Source organism: Eurosta solidaginis, chromosome 1 (assembly GCF_040869045.1).
Source record: "Eurosta solidaginis isolate ZX-2024a chromosome 1, ASM4086904v1, whole genome shotgun sequence".
In the NCBI taxonomy this organism is placed as follows: Eukaryota; Metazoa; Arthropoda; class Insecta; order Diptera; family Tephritidae; genus Eurosta; species Eurosta solidaginis.
The window spans coordinates 3,239,778-3,261,695 of record NC_090319.1 but is presented as its reverse complement, the minus strand read 5'-3'; the positions used below and the strand labels follow the sequence as shown (position 1 = coordinate 3,261,695).

General features: G+C 34.6%; 1 protein-coding gene across 1 annotated transcript in view; it reads right to left on the bottom strand.

Annotated features, from left to right (window-relative positions):
- Dh44 (diuretic hormone 44) overlaps positions 1–21,918 on the bottom strand; it is a 45,425-nt gene that overhangs the window by 2,740 nt on the left and 20,767 nt on the right. Inside the window, exons 2-3 of the mRNA XM_067763839.1 lie at positions 16,962–17,103; positions 1,744–1,866 (exon numbers count right to left, since the gene is read on the bottom strand). Coding sequence (XP_067619940.1) covers positions 1,744–1,866; positions 16,962–17,099 — 261 coding nt within the window. The 5' untranslated portion in view covers positions 17,100–17,103. The remainder of the gene's footprint in view (positions 1–1,743; positions 1,867–16,961; positions 17,104–21,918) is intronic.

Sequence of the window (21,918 nt, the reverse complement as noted above, 5' to 3'; positions counted from 1 at the left end):
CGAGCTTGATATATGTATTTGGAGAGTTTAATAAATATCGATTAAGTATGTAGTTTGAGCGTGCAGGCCTTGAAACCCCAATCATTCACTCTTGCAAATTTTTTCAACACTGCGTAGGCTTCAATTTAACCATGCTTTCAGAATCTGGGATCGAGTGCAAAAAATTTAATTTACCCTATCTATTTAAACTTTTTCGAGGTTCGCACTTTCAAGCAAAGGTTAAAGCAAGGTCACAAATAATTTTTTGTGCCGGTTGGGGACGGTTACACAGTACTTAGATTTCAGATTTAAGTATTTTAAATTTTTCAAAGGTTAGGTTAGGTCAGGTTCAACTGACCTGTCCACGAGTACCTTACATAAGCTGAATGAGTCGTCTGACAGCTGTATCACTCCTAATAGCTGGAGTCTTAGCCTGGGAAGCGAAGGGAACGAGCACAAAACGTGCTCGATCGTTTCCCCCTCCAACCCGAATACCCGTCATGAGTCTACAGGCATCTCTTTTTAATGATAGGAGTAACTTTGTTAGCCTAAGATTGTAAGAACTACACCTACCTTTCAAAGGGTAGTTTGAACCGTTTCAACTCGGACCAGTTTTAGTATGTATTGGGTGTCACAAAAAAAAAAAAAAAAAAAAAAATTATTCTCGGAGTCTCCGAAAATAAACTTAACTTTGCACCACTTTAATGTACATATATGCGTGTGTGTAAAATATTTGTAGGCTATGTATTCATATATTCATTTATATATCAATGTTTTAACACTTTCATCAAAGTAAATGTGAAATGACATTGATAACAAGCTGATAAATCAATTTATCAAGATATTCGCATATTGTGTCGGATGTATGTATGTATGTACATACATATGTAAGTGCTATGGTGCTGACAGCCATCAATATTGACAAGCGTACTGCTGAAAAATTGCGTATATGTACTTGAATATGTGCATTCGCTTATGTTTTGTATGTACTTATTCGCATTAGGTAGGTAGGTAGGTGAAATGGCTGCGACCCTGGTCGCCCAAGTAGCTATTTAAAGCCGTTTTGATGCCACGTAACTCGTCTAAAAACCTACGGAATGTTACGTCAATGTATTACAACCAGCCAGAGTTGTTGATAAAATTAAGAATATTCGGGATTGTTATCACAGATAAACCTCTGAGGTCTACCTACTGCCCAATGACCGGTGCAGACTGCTATCAGTTTGCGTTTCGCATTTACATATACAAAAAAATATGTAAGTAAAAATATATTTAAATATTTCTTTTCAGGCTTCCGCGCCGAAAGACTCGGAAATTATTGTTTATTAACTGCAGAGCCCTCAAAAGTAAATTTTGGAAGAATCTTTCCTTTCGGTACACTCCCAAATTGATTTAAAGACGCAAATATCTGAGTGACCGTAGTCGGGTAAATTCATGGTATCCTAGGGAATGTATCTAAGGTAGGGAGCGAAAATGAGTCGGCTGGAATTTTTGTTCCATATTCGTAATGTGATTCCTTTGGAAAATATTTCTGATTCAACGCTTTCGTCGCTTTATTGATAGGCGTCCCTTTTGGGCTAACTCATTTGTCAATGTAAATAGTTAATCCAAATATGTACGTAGGTATGCACCTATGTATGTATATATAAGCGTGAATAGTAGCTGCAGCAATATTCCAATTTGTAAGAGTACTGGCAATATTTCAGGTAAGCAAAGCACATTAGGGTGGGCAAAAAAAAATTCAAAAATGTAAGCCTCATTTACCTGTCTTGTGTTTTCTTTCATTTGTCTTCGTGCAATTTCCAACAACAATCGCTGCCGCAATACGTCCAAAGGATTCACAATTGACAATGACGGTTTGTTACGTTTATCGGGTAAGAACTCATCCTGTGAATATGAAAATAAAAAAAGTAAATGAAATTAATTTTTAGATACAATCATCTGCCATGATATAAAAATATTTATTGTATACTTGGATACTGTAATTTTGTAAGAATATATTTACGCAGCTAAGCTTTAAATACTTTGGTACGAAAAAATAAAAACAGATAAGCAAAGTTAATTGAATGAAAATAAAGTGTACTCAATAAAAGCATACAATTAAGAGAAAAGGCACAAACATATTTCTGTTCATTGCGCCCACTACGAAATAGAACAAACAAATAAAAATCCGTTCGCTTTTTGATGTCTTTTCATAATTTGTAGCTTCCAAATCAGCAGCAAGCCGTAAATAATAAAATTTTCCTGTGCAAATAGCCAATTACGTTCGTACTTATATTTGCCATTGCCGCTTAAAACTGTTGGACTAAGGTCTATAAGTTGATTAAAAAACACAACTGACTATTTCTACAATTTGAAACGGATTGCCGTACTTTCATACATTTTTTTACTACTATTTATGCTTTTATTAAGCTCCAATATGATGAAACAAATTTATCAAATATGATAACCGCTGTTTTGACAGGCAGTCAATCCAACAACAATTGCAAATACGTTGAAGTTATGCACTTAAATTTGATTGAATTTTTATTGATGGACACAAACGCAATTGTATTTGTACACTCATTTGCATATACATATGTATGTATTTGTGGTGGAAAATATGGTTAGTGTGCCAAAAATATAGAATAACTACTATATTTTAAAATCCATACGTAAGGCTCGGTTTTTCAGTGGTTGGTTAAGCCAGTTTTCGCTGTATAAAAAATTCCCGCTTTTGCTGATTGTTTAAGCCGTAGTATTCACTTTTATTCACTGATTACACTATCATTCTCAAGATGAGCCACTGTTTCGACCTTGAGACTTTAGAGGTATGCTAGTTATCAACATAAACTCTAATACTACTCAAGCCCAAATGCTTGCAAATGCAAATAACTGATAGGTTAACTAGAGTTTAACTCCGCCAGATCGGCCGCTTAAGCTCAGCTTAAACTTCAGTTAAAGTAGACTGAAAAACTGCAGAATAAGTTTAAGCGTAGCCTAACTGACAACTGAGTTGAACTTGTACTGAAAACCCGGGCCTAAGTACTTTAACTTAACGAAGACTAGGTATACCTGCAAACTCAGTTTCGTTTATCGGTATACTTACGTTTTAATATGATTCCAATTTACTTTAAAATTGACCTTGAAATTCTAGATTTTAACAGTGGTTCCTTCACCTTATGAAAAGCCCGCTTTTACCATTAACGGTAGCCTAACCAAATATATAAGATTTTCCTTATCCCTTATTTTCTAATTTCACGGAATTTTCCTCCACAGAAAGGACATTTTTTAATATGAGTCCAATGCAAAATTCGAATAATGCAGTTTTTCAGTGAAAATAAAAAATATAAAGCTTATATAATTTGTTTATAACGTCATGTATATATTGATATTTCTTCCTTCAGAAATTGTAGACTTTATTTAAAAAAAAAAAAAAAAATAGCATAAAATATTTCTGCCTAAAACTTCGTTATATTTTAAAGTTATTCATTTGAATATTTAAGTTTACGAAGTGCTGCAACTAAAGCGTTTGGAAGAAATATGATGGATATAAATTTGAGAACCATAAAAAGATGTTAGATATCAACTTGAGAACTATAATTTTTCAAAACCTGGGTAAATATGGTACCGATGTGTAATGGGAACGATTTGATTACGTTAACCGATGCATTTGCTCATTGATTAGAAAGAAAAGTTGCTACGGGAAATGAATTAGAACTTAGCGTAGGTCAAGAAAAAGGAGTCCTCCAATACTTTATGTGCATTGACTCCGATACCAAAGGAGAGGCTGGTGCTTCCATGTATTCTACAAGCTCTTACATATATATTTAACCACTGCTCCATAGCTTCTTGTTTTCCAGTAGAGTGTAAAAAATCTGTGACTGCTTCTGTCTTCAAAAAGACCACCATCACCATAAAATCCACCTAAGTCAATTGGGAGCACCAAGGAAATTTAAATTTTCCTCAGTGGATGTCTCCCTTCTTTTGCTTCCAAACACGGGTGGCGATATTAATGCCTTTTCAGGCAGCGAAGGCATTGCGATTTTGTTTGTATAACCATAATTAAACTCCATCGATGCTGCTAATCTTACATATAAGATCATAATAAGTCTTTCCAAAATTTTTCTCCCGAATACACCAATAGAAATTCTATATTATCGACGTTGTAATTGATTTGGAACTATACTTCAGGACAATGCAGAATGATTCTTCATTGGATTTCTAGGCTAACATTTTTCTTGGAGTTATGGTTCCTAGTTCCTTCACATTATACAACTTTCACCGATCAAAAGTGGCGTGGCTACCAATTAGAGATATACGACGCCGATGAATGCCGCCGCCGTCGCCGATTTTAGTCGTTTTTCGCACGCCGCCGCCGCCGAATGTCAAAAATATAGGCGAGGCGGCGGCGTACGGCGCGTTACAGTATTTTCTACTCGTTTAAGGCGGTTTATGCCATTTATTGTTCATGTCGAAAATGGTCGGATATGGTCGAAGGTGGTATCAACGGATGTGCATCACAGTTATAAGAAACTAGTTGCGAAATTTAACTCTTTGTAACTGTTCAAAATTTATTTAAAATAACAGGCGCTTTCGATGTCAGCTTAACACGGACTTTACATCACCCAATTCAGCAAGTTATTAAAACAAAACACTAAAAAAAAAGTTATATTATAAATTTATATTTAAATTTATACTTTGCATTTTTTAAAAAAATTAATAATGAACAATGAATTCAAATAAAATGACCCAAAGCGAACATGTTTTCAAATTGTCCTCAAGGTGTTAAAAAAAGAAAAATACCCAAAAAAGGTGCCGATTTTTTTAAAAATTTTATATTGCGATTATCTGAAAGAATAAGCGAAATCAGTGGTGTAAAATTCTTGAGTAGGTTCTAGGGGCATAAACACTCCTTAGAAATGAATGTGCTGGCATATGGTGTGAGGGTCAGGAGGCGTCGTAGCGACTGGGGGTCAGGATTGCTACTGTTCGCACATCGGGAATTGTAGCTCTTAATCATCGAGAATTTGTAGCAAGTAGAATTTGTAGAAAGTGTGACCATCTATCTATATTTCTTCTCAGCAGACGCAGCAGTACCAATTCCAAAGACCGGCGCCAGGTTCGAAGCCTCCCTGGAGTAAGTGAATGAGGGACAATCCCTCCGCATAGAGCTACTCCTGAAAATTTTTGAACGATCTGCTAGTTTTGAGGCAAAAACCCCGGATCTTTCCGAAATGGTCTAAACGTTGATTTCCTTAAATACATACAAATAAAACCTTTCCTAAATATTATTATTTTTTAAATAGAAAAATCAAACTTTTTAAAGTAAAACAACGGCGTACGCCGGTAAATAATAGAGCCTACGCCGCCGCCGCCGATAAAGAGATCGGCGTAAACCCCTACTACCAATGCATGCCTGTGTTGATTTTTTCTTTGATGACGGCAAGTACTTCGCCTTGTCCTTGTTCACAGCAAGTTTTAGTTTTTTCGCCTCTTTATCTAAACCAATGATATATGTAAATATGATCAGCTGTTAGGGTATTGTATGCCAATTTTTTTTTTAACTTGGTTGTTTTTGTTTTTAATAGTATTTAGAAAGAAATCTCCTTCCTATCCATAAGCATCAAAAAGTGCCCTGGAGAGAAAATGGCACACAGGAGCTTTTGGATATCACAAAATTTATTCTAAATAACTAAGAGACATTCTTAGTCGCTTGGATCAGCAACCAAATTACCCTCGTTAGCCAAAGGATAAAAACTAGCAACGTTTGTATGGTAAACATTTAACAAAAATGTACGAATTCCATCATAAAGCTCTGAAAAGATTTCATAGTACAACGTAGGTACGTGCATGAAGATTACTAAAAAAATAAACGTTTTATATGAGTGAAATTCTTTTGTAGCAATGGTGTAAAATCACTTCGAGTTTCAACAATTCGTAAACTTTAAGGATTTTATGTACACTTATGTCTGTACACATTTTCTAAATCAGTCGTAGTTTACAATAGAGCAGTTGACTAAGTCTACCATTTTATGATGAGTTTGTTGTAGTATCAAAACACTCCCCAAAGTCTTGAATAGTAATTTGACGAGTTTGAATCCGGTGCCCTTGAGTACCTTTACTACTTTTTTTACTCCCCGAATTTTCGGATTTGATTCGCACTATTATTGATAAAATCGTTAGTTTTTAGCATAATGTGTAAAAAATCGGAAATTTAAGCACTGAATTTTACGGACGAATGAGAAAAACTTTGTTTTACTCCGTAATTGATGAATATAGTGCCCGGAATATGCCAATTCCCAGTCCAGTAACTTAAGCATGAACAGTGTTTAAGATAACCCAAACATAGAGTTTCCTGATAGGAGATGAGGAAATCAAAATTTAAATACTGATTTTGCCAGGTGTCCCGTACAAACAATTTATTTGTTGTGCTTTGCATTTTTCTGAAATAAATATTACTTATGATATGTTTTTTCTTGTAATACACTTTTTTTCAAAGAGCATAAGTCCCTTTGAGAGTCCACCAAGTTCACAAGAATTTATAACCATGATCTACTGGAACTGTCCCGTACAAACGCATGCTAGTTTTGGATTTTTTACACCAATATACGAATATTTTACACTAAATACTTGGTACGATAATCTTATTATGTTATATTATATAATGACTAGCCGGACCCGTACGCATCTTGCGCAACAAAATACAAAAATCTCATATCAAATATCAACAGAAATCAGCAGTTTTATCAATCAATCATCTATCAATAAACACTTACATGCACTTGCGCTGCCATCTGGCGAATGTTAACAACTGCCGGTAATGCAGTGTTAGTTCTAATCAAATATTCACAATAGTGCCATAGTAAAAATAGATTTCTTTGTGTGCTCAGAATCGTTTATTTTTAACAAATTATTTTAATAAAATATAGCTTTACAAAAGCACTACGACCAATAATGCACAAAGCTCGCTAATAACACGAATTTTTACAACCAAAACTTTATTTATAGATTTGGATTCCAAATAAGAGCGCAAAAGCGACCTGCACAAAAAAGCAGCAATTAGAAATAATATATAAGATAACTGCAGCGAAACCCGAACTTTAGCCAGCCACAACGGTTCGTTAGATCAACGCGAAGGTAGGATTTTCTCTGGTTCAAGGCAATTTCGTTCATGCTTTTTATATTCTCAGTATCCTGCCACTTGCTCTTTCGTATCTCGCTTACAAAAGAATTGAGCCGCATGTGCTTGCGAATACATTGAAAGCTGTGCGCGATTTGTTGCTCATACGCAGCGGTGTACCTCTCCATTGTGTCTATGTAGTAGATAATTGAATGAAATTACTCATACAATATTTACCTACATTGACTTTGTTACATTTGAACTAAATGGTTCGTTTGCATTTAACAATATAAATATGTTTAAGTAGCCATGCTTGATTGGTAATATTGCTGCAAAATATTTGAACTTTTTGTAGTTTTGTATTGATTGTTATTTTGAAACTGAACGTATAGCAGCAAACTTTATTTTAAAAAGGAACGTGTGTAATGAAAACTTGTTAATGGCAGTTGTAATACGAATTTATAGTTAAATCCACATAAATCTTTTTTCAGGTAAAGTTTTAAAGTCTTATTTCCTTCGTAACAAAGATTTTTCTCATCACGTGTGGTCTTGCTTCCTTACAATATTTAATGTTGGTGTGTTGTTAAGTAAAGGTAACAACAAATGTTGGTACATTCAAACACGCGCATTACAAAAAAAAAAAGATTTGCTGAATTCTTAGTATTTTTAATATCTTTAAAATTGTTTTGCACCAATGCCACATTGTTTTTTTTTTAAAAACTAGAAATAAATTAATGTACACTAGCACTACACTTATTAGTTCGATTGCCAACGAATGTTCAAAGATATTTCGTCACCCGCTAACCAGAAGCATGCATTTGCACATTTTCCGATTTTGCGTTAGAAGCTTCGTTGGATTACCCGTTAAATTCTTTAGGTTCTACTTAAATCGACAGGTTCCTAACTTACATGGAAACCTCAATAATTTGCAATGCCGTTTTCATGAATGTATAATTCAATCACATAAAGTTGGGCCAGAAAAATAAATGGGGCACATTCATGTTTCTGGCTGGCAACAAAGTAGTGCTCTTCATGTTTGTAAGACATATTCGTAGATATGGCTCAACAATTTTTGGAAAAAAAGTAAGAATTGCACACATTCGTACTCATATTTACTAATACTTTGAATTATTTGAAATATTTAAATACTTCTATAATAATTAAAAAAATGTTGTTCGTCGTTGTTTAATTGAAAGCAAACCGGTTTATTCGATACCGTTGCCTATCGCCGAGGAAAAACTAATAGAAATGTGCGAAAAACTGGTTAAACTAAGAGAATATCATTCTTTTTACAAAAAACTAAAGGGCAACAGTGAGGTTCGTGACGCTTTACCCGAACTCAACATTTCAGAAGATTCTTATTCCGAAAATGAGAACTAGTTCTAAGTTTGCAATAATAACTTAGATAAAAACACATATATGATATTTAATTTAATGTGTAACTTTTTCAATTTACATACTTTCTATTAGTTATAGCCGCAGATGTTTTCCCAAGTATTGTAATGCCCTGAACCCGAATCCGCCAATGGAATTGGCGTGCAGGAATTTTTTTACGTCTTTTGAAATGAAGGCCATAGCATAATCAGTTGGGCCAATTCTTATGGTGCATTCGCACTCAGCGCATAAAAAGGCACAGAAAACATGAGCAGCATTACGTGATCCGACTACTTAGCATTTTTTTGTATAGCTGTGTTAACAAAAATTTATATCAGTTCTTAAAACTTTTGTTGTGTGAGGAAAATGAATGTGCTAAATCTCGGAGAATAAAAGCGATGCGAGCAAAATAGGTATCTCAGTTGAAAGAGCATATTGTGAGTATAATTTATTGATACATTTTTACGTTAAAAACTAGTACTTCTAATTTTAAGGAAGCAATAAACTTTGAAACTCGATTTCCCAATATTTTCATTTTGGCACATTCATACTTCTGGCAAGCTTGCGACGATTTGCATGTAGAAACGCATGTGAGTTGAAGACGAAAAGCGAATACAAATACATTTGTACTCATACATATACGCATATATGTATATCAACGTATCAATTCGTACGTGTAGTAACTAATATTTGAAGGGAAAAAAAAATTTCTGTTTTTGGTTTATTATCACACGTGTTTACAACGCCCACACTGTTACCATATGTACATACATATATATGTTGAGATAAAATATATGCATTTGCTACTTATTAAAAAGTTTGAAGCTTCCTTTTTCTTGATATGTTGAACGAGCAAAATGACATCAAATGTGTTAACTAAAAGCTTTGAACACTTAAATAGCTTCAATACTTTGAGAATATATATTTGTACGCAACTGAGTCCGCTGCTTAAATACAACAGAATAAAGTTTGGCAAACATAAGTGATGGTAAGAACGGGAGTGAAAATTTTGCGCATTTCTAAAGGTTATTCATAGTAGGAAATATTTTAGCTGTATGTAGATATAATAAAAAGATGATAAAAAAATTTTAAGTACTACCTTCATATAAATGGACCAAAAAATAGAAGGCAATTTTTCCTTTAATACAGACATAGTCTTGTTCAATTTTGACTAAAGACTTTAAAAATAGCTCTTGTAAAAGAATTTTGGGACTTAAAACTATAAAGGTGGAGAGCGCAGTCTTTCAATTTAAGACAAACCATGTACTTGGGATTAACTAATTTTATTTAAATTTAAAATTTAAACACCTTTATAATTTTAAATCCCAAAATTCTTTTACAAGTTCTATTGTTAGTTTTTAGTCAAAATTCAACAAGACTATGTATTAAAGGAAAAATTGCTTTCTATTTTTTTGTCCATTTATATAAAGGTAGTCCTTAAAATTTTTTTATCATCCTTTTATTTTCAATTTTGTAGTACTGCCTACAGAAAGGCAATTGCAACTTTGATTAGTAATTTAAGTAATTCCTAAGTGAAAATTCTTATCTTTGTTTATTTGTTCAAAATAGCAAGATTTAAGAGAATTACTGGAATTTTCGCTGACAACACTGGCGAAAACAACAGAATTCCACCTCGCATCATAACAAGAGAATTCCACCTCGCTTGTCAGCTACTTAATTTGCACAGCTGAAAATCGTGGAGAAATTCGCATATGCCTGAAAGTCTAAAATAATCGTGGTGAAAGTAGCGTACGCCTAAAGGTATGCAAGGACGTGCATTGAGTTGGGCCTTCAACGAGGTAGAATTCTACAACGCCTGCAACACTCAGGAGGCTAGCCATGAAGGTATGGCCTAATCTTCTAAATAGTTCGACTTGTGCGTTACGTAGCTCAAATTTTTTGATCAAAAATTGCACTGTCACCGAGTTTTAAACTATATTTGTATAGTTTTAATCTCTAGATATCCAGGAAGTTAGTTAAAGAGCAAGATTCCCAATTTAAAATTAGTTTTCTCAATATCGCGATCCATGCGCACCTAGGGGAATTTTTCTGATAAAATATTGTATTGTCACCGGGTTCTGACTTACGGACCAAATTTCATGTCCCTAGCTCATCGGGAAGTTACTCGATAATCGATCGCAAAATTCCCCCCGTTTTTAAAGGATTTGCAGTTATCTTGACTAGCGCGTAACCTAGTGGAACTTTGGTTTCTACAAGATGTATTGTCACCAGGCCTCTAACTAACTGCCAAGTTTCAAGTCTCTAGGTAACCGGGAAGTTAGCTAAAAATGGATTGAAGATTCCCAAATTAAAATCTGTTTTCTTACTATCTCGATCCGCGTGCCACCTAGCGGATTTTTTTGATTAAGTGTTGCATTGTCACCGGGTTCTTACCAACGGCCCAAGTTTCAAGTCTCTAGCACACCGGCAAGTTACTCGAAAATCGATCGCAAAATTCCCCTCGTTTTTAAGGGATTTTCAGGGATTTTCGTTTATCACGATTCATCTGCCACCCGGCGGCATTTTGTTTTCCACGAATTGTAGTACCATCGACTCAAAAACTATGTGCTAGTTTTGAAGCCTCTGGATCACCGAGAAGTTCGTTAAAAGTCGATCGCAAAATTTCCATTTTAAAATTAATTTTCTGTATATCTCGATCCATGCGCCACCTAGCGGATTTTTTTTCACTTGCATTGTAATGTGTCTAGCTCAACGGGAAGTTACCGAAAAAGACTTTTCCGTGGGTCAAAAATTCGTATGGAAATGGGGGGACAAACATGAAGGCGACTTAATATAAAGGTAAAAATAAAAAAAAGAGCAGAGTAGCAACAATTCAAATATCCTAGGCCCTTGATTAATAACTAATAAACAAAAATAAGCTATTTCAGGGCAAGTTTAGGATCCTTTCGGGACGATTTGGGCAGAATTTCGGACAATCACTTCAAGACTATTTCGAAACCATTTCGGGAGAGTTATAGGGTAGTTTTAGGATAACCTCGGGACTACTACGTGATTATTTCGGAAAAAATTTAGAACGATTTCAGGATCGCTTCGCTGAAAACTTCAGAATCACTTCGAATAAAGTGTGACATTGGGCTTGTATGGGCTGTGATTTTTTTCAGAAACACAAAACAAATATTTTTCTTAGAACAAATAATATTATTATGGCACTTTAATAAGTTCGGGGTGAGATGAACCCGAGAAAAGGAATTTTTCCAAAATTATTCCGAAAACAATGCTCAAGCTGTTCCAAAATTGTTCCTAAAGAGTTTCCAAAGATTCCGGAAAAGTCCCGAAGTAATCCTGTAATTGCCCAAAAATTGTCCCAAACTGTTACCTAAATAGTGCCGAAGTTATTTAAAACAATCCCGATCCGTCAATCTTTTTTCTTTTACCACACTTTTATGAATATATTTGTTAGCTTCGCTTTTATCCACTCCTAATAAGTATAATATAGATTTCCTTTTGACGACCAACGGTTGAAATCGATAAATCTAAATAAATGAGATAGTCTAATTTTACCAGTAATTTTGAAATATCGTGCCCACCTTATAGCTAGTACTGAAAACTTAGGTTTTGGAAGCTCTGAATACAAATGCCCTTTTTACCGCCGACCGTTTAGGTACATTAGTCTACAATTTTCATTCAAATATTCGAAAAAAAATTGCTTAGACAATCCCTACTGAGGGAGATGCTGAAAACTAATTTTTTTATAAATAAAGGTTAATGTACTAAAAAGACATTTAACTCCTGCAAACTAAAATACAAAAACGTCTGATATAGTCATAACTCGACGACTGATACATATTTGAAATGAAGAACTTTAAATTTTGTAATCATATAATTATAGACACTTAAAAACACACCTGCAGTTAACGCTAGGCTCCTATTGGGCATACTTATCCCTTGTGAGTGCTTTGCATCAGCTTTCTTCTGAGCATCGGATATTATAATTTGATATTTTAAAGGGAATGAGGAAAGAAGTTTTTAAATTCGATTAAATTATTTTTCCATTTCGGTTTCTTGTAAGCCATATTGAATGCTGCTAATGTTTTAAACGTTAAATCGTTCTAATTTCTCATGGGTAATCAATGGCAGTACAAATATACGTAGGAGTTCTAATGTACGTGGTGTATGCCACTTTGCATATGAAGGGCTCAGAACCAAAAGGATCTAAGTGACATTTTTTTTTAAAATTGAGTTATATCCATATTTGTATATTTAATATTGTATTTATAAGTTGACAATGCGATCCAAGCCATTTTGGACATTTTAGTGCAATATATTTTCCAGGCCAAAAACGTTATAAATTTTATTGTATTAATGATTGGAGCCAAAAGGATCTAAGTGTGCTCCTCCAAGCAATAAAATTTAATTGCTCGGCCAAAGAACATGCAGAATTTTTTCAAGTATACAGTTTTGTAGCCCGTTTAATTTTAATATAATAAAGTGCTAAACTTAAGTTCGTAGGAAGTCTCGCTGATTTGAAAGAGGCGCAGAAGCCTCTCCCCTCTCTCGTCTGTGCCGCAGACTTGGGTTCAATACTTGACTGATGTAAAAGCAGGCTTACATGAAAATACATCATCGTATAGCAGTGACAAAAAATCACGATTTTTATATGAATATTCCCCATGAGACAAACATCAAAAATTCACAAAAAAAGTCAAAATAAGAAGGAAGATGAAAATGCAGAACTTGATGAAGCCCACGACATTCTTTTATCTAATTACGATAATTAGACACACGGTGGTTCACAGCCCAAATCGTCCACCATGAAAAATGCAAATTTCAACAAGAACTACTTCTTTTGACAAGATAGAATGGTTTATAAACAAAATATTATGATAGTGATTAAAGTTTTGCAAAATTACATGATTTTGTTGCTGAAAATCGCCACCAAAAATTTTTGGTGTCCTGTAAAAAAGGACGGCCTATAAAACCGATTTAAATTATCCTTTTTTAAGTTTCTTTCAGGATTTGCTCTAATATCTATTTAAGTATCGTAATTAAAGAAAAATTTTAAGATTTCTTGTATTAATAAGTCTTTAGGCATATCTGGGTTAAAAATAGCGAAATTTTTGCTGAACTGCAACTGTACGTTGTATATTTTCTGCAAATACTTAATATAATGTCACTATGCCTAATGTATGCCAAATTCGCGAAAATTTGCCGAATTTTCAACTTTTTTCTCAAGATTTTTAGAACTCCTTTGAGTAAGCAGTTTTGAAGCCAGTAAATAAGTTAATCTTAGTTTTGTAAAAAATTTCCCTAATTTTTGGAAATTTTTTTCTTGAGTTATACCCCATAGGAATTTCTTAACGTAATTTTTTTTATATGGAAAAAAGTCCTTATCCTCGTAAGAAAAAAAATCCCAAAAATCAGCGAAAATTCCTACGAACTTAAGTTTAGCACTTTATTATACTAAAATTAAACGGGCTACAAGATTGCATACTCGAAAAAATTCTACATGATCTTTTGGCCGAGCAATCAAAGTTCGAAATTTTATTGCAATAATTTTTGGAAATTTTTGCAATACTTTTTGGAAATTTACAGTTATTTTCCATCTGCAGTAAACATCCTTTGAATTATTGACTAACCTGCATTCATTTAGACAGGAATGATTTCAAACGCATTTACCCAGAATTTACAAAAAGTAATTTACATTAACCTTAATTATCGCAATTCAACATCGATGTTACTTAGATCCTTTTGGTTCTAAGCCCTTCATATGGTTTCTAAAAAAGAGCCACACAATCAACCTGACTTTTGTTGATGCTTCCCTTCACCACATATTTTGACATCTTTGCAACATTCAATTGCAGTCTCAATTCATATTCACTGTAAAACAATTTTCTATTTAGGAGGTTTCACATACAAAAGTGCTTTGGGGCATTCACCAAAAAAAAAAAGATAAAGTAAGGGTGTCTAAGTTCGGGTGTAACCGAATATTGTATACTCAGCGTAAGTTTCAATGTTCATTTCAGATAAATTTCTTTTGCGAATTTTGGTACGAGGAATTTATTTTCTCTGAGGCTATAGAAATTTTGTGTAATGCTTGACCAAAATAGGGGCGTGGCACCGCCCATTAAAAAATGTTTCCCAATTGCTTCTTACAGTAAAACTTGGTAAGTGTAATATCATTGATACAAAACTATTTTTCGATAAGATATAGGTTATTATTTAAATATCTTTATATAAAAGTGGGCTTGATACTTAACCGATCCCGTCCATTTTTACAAGAAATACTTCCTGCTATAGGGAAAATCTGTGTACCCAATCTTATTACGATCCGTTAATTTTTCTTCGTATTATGGCTCCCGAAACATAGATAATTGCTTAGCCATAAAAGGGGCGGTGCCACGCCAAATTTCAAAAGCTTGAAGAATAATTTCTTATTTTAGCTACAACCCCATTTTGAAAGCAAACACCATTGAAATTAAGCTCTTTTTTGCAAAGACAAAGCTTAGTTTATTTGTCCACGACCTTTCTAAAATTTATAAATCTTTGTTTTTATTTTAAGTCACTAAATGTCATTGTACGCCCATCACTTCACACAGAATGCTCCGATTTCAAAACAGTTGTTTGCCTCTGAACGCTTTTCAAATAATTTGAAGGTATATATTATAGGGGCGTTGCAAATTGCCAAAATGTAGTAAAAGATCATAAAATGTTTGTTTACACAGCTATAAATTCAAAACGGATTAGTCGATTGTTATGTTTCTTTTTTGCGGTAAAACTTTGAAATATGTACCTCCGTTCTGCATAAAAAAAAAAATACTTGATACCTTTCTAATATGAGGAAAATTGTTTAAATAAAAACAGCACTTTTACCAAAAATTGCAGTGCGTGTGTCTGTTCGCTGTGAAGTGTGCGAGCAATATTTGACTTTGGGAGTACATTTATAGGTATGCATGGATGTGTATATGTATTTTAATTTCATATCATACATATTTATGCGTGTGCTTCCAATTTAATGCAACAAAATGGTTTGCAACAACTAAGGCATGACATGGCTGAATGCGTTTGTAACACTTCAACCATGGTAAGAGTGCGGGTTCAAATCCCACTGCCGGGAAAAAAGGCTTTGAAGAGATTTACAAGGTATAATCGAAACAGCTGTCGCCTTGTCAGTCCTGATGTCACGTTGTTCAGATTTTTCCCAAATTATTAAATACCTTATAAATTAAAAATTGCTTAAGATAAATGGTTTCATACACTTAAAGTAATAAGGGCAAAATGGCTTAGAACTTATACATCTTTTGAAAAATACTCTTTCGTTAAAAATTTTAAACATTTTGCTAAAACTCTTAAACAAAAGTTATATTTTCTTAATATGTTTGCTCATGTTTGTGCACTGAGGAGATTTAATCGATCTATCTCTATACATATAAGGAAGAATGTATGTTTGTATGCAGCTTATGTACTCCGTAGCCACTCCCCAATTTTATTGAAATTTGCAGGGTCGCTTCATCGCAAACCGAAGAGTGTTCCTGTGAAGTTGCCACCCGTAAAGTGGACCATCTATTCGAAAAAATGCTACGTTTCTATTTGCATAAAATTTAGTATAAGGGTAGCCCTTTTCCTAGATTAGTACTTACGAGACTTTTTTTGGGAAATGGACCAAGGACCAATCTGTTCGTACTTTGACTAGATTAGTATTTACGAAATTCTTAAAACTTATGCAGATAGACCAAAGTTAGGGCAGGATAACGTCTGCCGTGTCGTGGGCGTGGTCCTTAATCGATTTCGTAAAATTTTCTTCGCTGTCGAATTTTGTTATGATAGGTTAAACGGTTTTTGATTTATGATTAATAATATTTGTAAACTTGATTTTGCCACATGTGGGCGGCGTTTTCCATGACATATATATGAAAACCGGGCGTGGTTATCATCCGACTTCGCTCACTTTAAATAGCGATGGGAGATGTGTGCCAAGGAACCAATACACAATCATTATCGTGGTCACAGGTAGACATGGCTAAATCAATTCCTTTTTTCGTCCTGAGCATTTTTATGCATGTCTATGTTTATCTCGATTCCTTTATGCCGTTACGATCAACTGTTATTTTAGATAAGTTAATATACTCTGTGCGCAAAGCACGCTGAGTATAAAAATACATACGGTTATAAAAATTTGCCTACTATTAATTAAAGTCAGAACGTGTATTCATCTTCCTAAATATGATTTTTTTTTTAAATATATCATATAAAGAGCTTCAGCGTCAAGCTATTTTTCCAGCTATCAAAATCGTAGTGAAAAATTTTTTTCAAAAAGCTCCAGCTCGGTTGCTTCTTAGTATTTACTTAGCTTTCGTTAGAATGCCAGGGTTTATAGTTCCAGTTTGTATACCACTTGCCAAATTCCACTCTACGCACAAAGCTTTTATGATGCCCTAAAGCAACATCCTACCGGATGCCATATCCTCCTTGCGTTGAGTACATTCAAAGCCAATATCAAAAGTTCATATTCGGTTACAAAGTTATTTGTGCAATATCAAAATCTTACCTGTGTTAACTTTGTTACTGCGAAGCTCAACGGATATCCAATAGCATAATTGTTATTGTAACGTTGTTGGGCGGTACAAACAATTCGCGCAGCACAAATCAACAGAATAATTGGACAGAGTCGCGCTTTAGCCTTCATAGTTCTGCAATGAAAAAGTAAACGAAAAAGAAATCAAAACAGAATTCTTTTAAAGTGGCATGTTCATATGTACATAGGTATTTGTTTGTGTTCATACATATATACGCACTTATGGTTCCGCACAATGGTAAATATGTTCATGAAATATTTATGACTTTGTTTCATGTGACAATTTCGCAAAAATGTATTTGATTATTTATTGTTGTATAGTAAATTCTGATCGTGAAACATTCAACTCTCAGCTGAATTCACAGCGCAAAAATTGCAAATGTACACAGCAGATGTGCTGGAATAGTTTTGATGCGGTCATAAATGCAGTGACAGTTTTGTGGTGGCAAGTCGAGCGAAAGATGCGAAATCACTTGCGTGTACATCCAGGTTTGTTACACAAAAAATTGTATGTTCTTTTAAAGATTCGTATGTGTTTAAGCTGGGTTTTTTTCATGTAGAAAGTTATGTTCGAATCAACAATATGGATATTGCATTCTTTAAAAAATATATAGCTGTTCGCTGGGACGCCCAACAAGTTGAAAATCATTCAACATAATCAAGCATGATTCACAAAATCTTAGCATTGGCACAAACGAGAATTATTAATGTAAACAAGAATCTCTGGATCACACTTCTGATTGTCAGAGTATAGTCAATCCCAATTGCCACGAGATGTCTGCTTATGACTTCTGAACATCACATACAAGCGTTTACGCCCTACGCTCCCTGCTGAATAGCGACACGATATGCTAAACAAGCACTGTAATAGTTAAACCCTTAATTATCTAGGTTGTGGTGTTACCCCACATGGCACAAATCATATATTCATCTTATCAAAACCTTTAAAAGCTCTGATGCAACGCTATTGTAGTGTCTTTGGACTACTCTCAGAGGACTTCGGTGAGAACGTTTTGATTGATCCAGCCTATTACGCCGGCTGATAAATGACACGAAAAGCCTCGATAAAGAAAGCCTTACTTAAGCACGGCGAGCATATACTTTTGCTCTCGTTTTCGCTTAGAACAGCAAGCTTAAGAAGAAGCAATCCGCTGCTATCTCGCACCTGAGAATCAGGCTCCAAGAATGTGAGCATTTTTGCTGCTACCCCAAACAAACAATTCCACGAGCGATGAGCTTAAGAACGGAAGTAGACTGGTCATCAATGGCTTTCCAAACGGCCAGCGTAATCCCCTTATAAGGTCTGATAAATACTTGCTTTAATAGACTGTGGTTCGCAAACCAGTTCATTCCCACCGAACGTAATCTCGATGATTTCTAACGTTTGAGGCAGTGATATAAAAAAATGATCTAGTGAACAAAGAAATTAAGTAAAGTAACATGGGGGCTTTCACCGCCTGGACAGACGGTTTGGCCGTACAGTTTATAAGTACATCTATACAGCTGCTTAAAAGCATACTCGAAGTACATATTAAAATAATATTAACATAAACAGACCAACGTTGGCACCAGTTCCTCTAACCACCATGGAATACTTAACATACTCAGGTTGGAGTCCAATACTGGCTCTAATTTTTTTTTTTTAATTTCCTTCTCGAGCCCCAGAGATTTCATTTGGCCCGTCGAAAAAATTAAACCTAAGTTCCAAGATGGCTTTTTTTCTTTTCGTGATCCTGGTGCAGTCGGTATAGTACCAGAATGTGCCAGAACCAGAGCATACCGGATTCACATCCGGCAAAGAACTGCCCACATCCACAACACTCTCTTAAACTGCTATAAATTCTGATCATCAAAACGAAAAATGGCACAACGTCAATTATCCGCCCTGTCAGATAATTAACAAAACAAAAACTCGCCTTAATCTTCGGGTGGTATTTTTTTGGTAACATTAATCGCAGTGTGAAAATTTTGTAATCTTTCTCTAATATCAATAACACAAAAATTGTTTAAAGCAATATCAGCCTGTCACGCTAATTAAATTTATATATGTATGTAAGTTTTATTTTTATAACACAAATCTTTCAAAGGTGGATAAATAACACGAATACTCTCAAAGTTGGAAATTTTTTACATTCATACTTTTGGAATTATTGTAACAAAACGACCTGCTCAGGTGCGGAAGTTGATGACAGCTAAATAAAAACAGAAAATGCATGCGCTTCATCAGTCAATCAAACAATCATTCAGTCAATAAATACTAAACATGATTTGTGAGTCGTTTTGTCTCACTTCAATTACGATACATGAATGTGTGAATGTATGTATGGATCTGTGCTGTAAGAGTGTAAAAAAATCAGAGTGTTCAAAATGCACCAACGATGGGTGTTTGTGTTGGTGAGTGATTTCGCATCTGTTGGTTTGATATTCTATTAATGTAATTTGCAGTGTCTATGTCATTTATTATTCTTGTACATGCATATGGATTTTTGTATATACATACATACGTATGTACATGACTATGTGAATATTAATATGAACCTTTCACACAATACTCGCATATAGTGTAGCCGTGTTTTTTTACACACGCGTATGCGTTTACGTTTGCGCGTAAAAAAACGCTTATCCTCGCTTAGATAATGCTTAGGAGACCCATCTAGCGGCAGTGGTTAAATAACTAGCTACATCACAGGGTTTACCGAAAAGCGGAGTGATGGCCATAGGGTATAACATATAGCTGAATCGGTTGCGATGAATTGTGGACACACATAGAATACATAGAATTAGTGTAGAGGGTGAAACATAAACACATTTTTCAGTTACATCTGAGTATAATGCGTATTGAAATTTAGTAGGCCAAATTTTATGCGCAGCAATTTCAGAGGTGTATTTAAAGTTTGTCGCTTACCAGTCCATATAAAGTTTAAGCGTAAACGTATATAGAAGTAAAAAAACACAGCTTATGTATCTATTTACGTATGTATGTATGTGTACGCATTTAATGTATCCACTCAAAATGATCCGTCCGTACACACGATAACTTGAGTAAATTTAGAGGTATCTTAATGAAATTTGATATGTGAGTTGCTAGGCACTCATCTCAGATCGCTATTTAAAATGAACGAAATCGAACTATCACCACGCCCACTTTTTCGGTATCGAAAATTTCGGAAAACGGAAAAAGTGCGATAATTCATTACCAAAGAGTCATCCCTTTGGGTCTCCAATTGGCGTCAAGTGGCAAAATACATCTTAATATATAAAAAATACGTGTCACAACATTTTAGGCCGCGATGGACTCCTAAACTACATAACCGATTTTGAATTTGTTTTGCACCCCGTGTCTAGTTTGATCTAATTTGAGACATAGGATAGGTTATATCTCAGTTTATAGTCGCAATATTATTTTAGTGGAAATTTTTTTATTTGTTTATACGTAATAATAAAACGTTGCGTATACGCAGTAGTGCACCTCTTTTCAGTTGGTATGGATATGTTTGTGCACGTGCTTATTTAACTTTACATACACATAATATATATATATATATATATCACATCACCAGGTCCGGCGAGAGGGGGGCCCGGGGTTTCTGAGGGGGCCCGCGATTTGAGGTACTAAGACATTTTTTTTAATTCAGGAGAGTCTTTAGTTGTTCTATGTGCAATTTTAAGCCGAATTTAAAAAGCAACGAATATCTGTATTTCGTTTTAATATTATAGTGAAGTGTGTAAAATAAAATTCTATATATATTAAACTGACTCGGAGTGGGACTGGGACTGGGACTGGGACTGGGACTGGAATAAAATACATACCACCCTCTGGGACAGGCAATAATGGATGCAGAAGGAATTGAGAGAAGAGAAAAGAGAGAAGGAGATTGAGAAAGAGATAGAATGAGACGAAGATGGAGATAGATGAAGCGAAAAAGACGGAGGGAGGAGTGAATACAAGGATTAGGAAAAAGTGAAGAGGGGGGAGGGCAGAGTCAGACGGAAAAAGCTTATTAAAATGTATGCAGATAGGAAAAATTTAGGGCAGGAAAACGTCTGCCGGGTCTTCTAGTTAATATATATATATATTTTTTAAATTATCTACAAATTTTATATTGAATTTCGACAAAGAAAATAAAAATTCATCTGAAAATGAATTACCCTACTCTACGTATATATGTACATGCAGGAAGATTTATGTGAACGTTTATAGATACTTCATTATAAAAACAAAAGTAAATAAATATTTGTGCTTACATATAAGGTAATATTTCTTCTTCATAATTACTCAGTTAATATTTAGTTTTTATTGTCTATGATTTAATTTAGGTATCCAACCAGCATTTTCAGTTTGGTCGTTAAAACAAACTTCTGGTAACACTACGGACTCATTCAGTCTATGTGAGGTCCTCATGGACCGGCCAGTTCAACCTAATCTAACCTACCCAACCAGCATTTTGAAGATAGTTTAGGTAGTCAGTATTACTTTGTCGAATTGTTTGTGAATGACACTAAGTTACACACATTTTCTCTTCACTAAGAGTCGCTTCCCATTCAATGACGTTACTCGCTTCGGGTTCTTCAACCAGGTTTCCAGTTGCGTTTAATGCGACTCTTAGTTACAGCCAAGAATAATCCGCTTCGATCCGTTGTGCTTCAAAGTGTTGGCTGATTAATAGTTTCATGCATGGTGAACAATTCATCTGATTGGACGAGATTAAACTTAACAATGAAGAAAAATTTAGCGCATACACTCATTTTAGTAATTATCAACAAATATTTAGACCTTAAAAACGTGACACCCAACACACATAGCCTGGTTTTCATTGGGTCAAAAATGAGATTTTAATATAAAATTCGCCGTGCTGTTTGGAATTTGTCGTTTTTACTTATTGGTCAATTAATTGTTCTTTGTTGTTAAAATGGACGGCAAACGCACTTG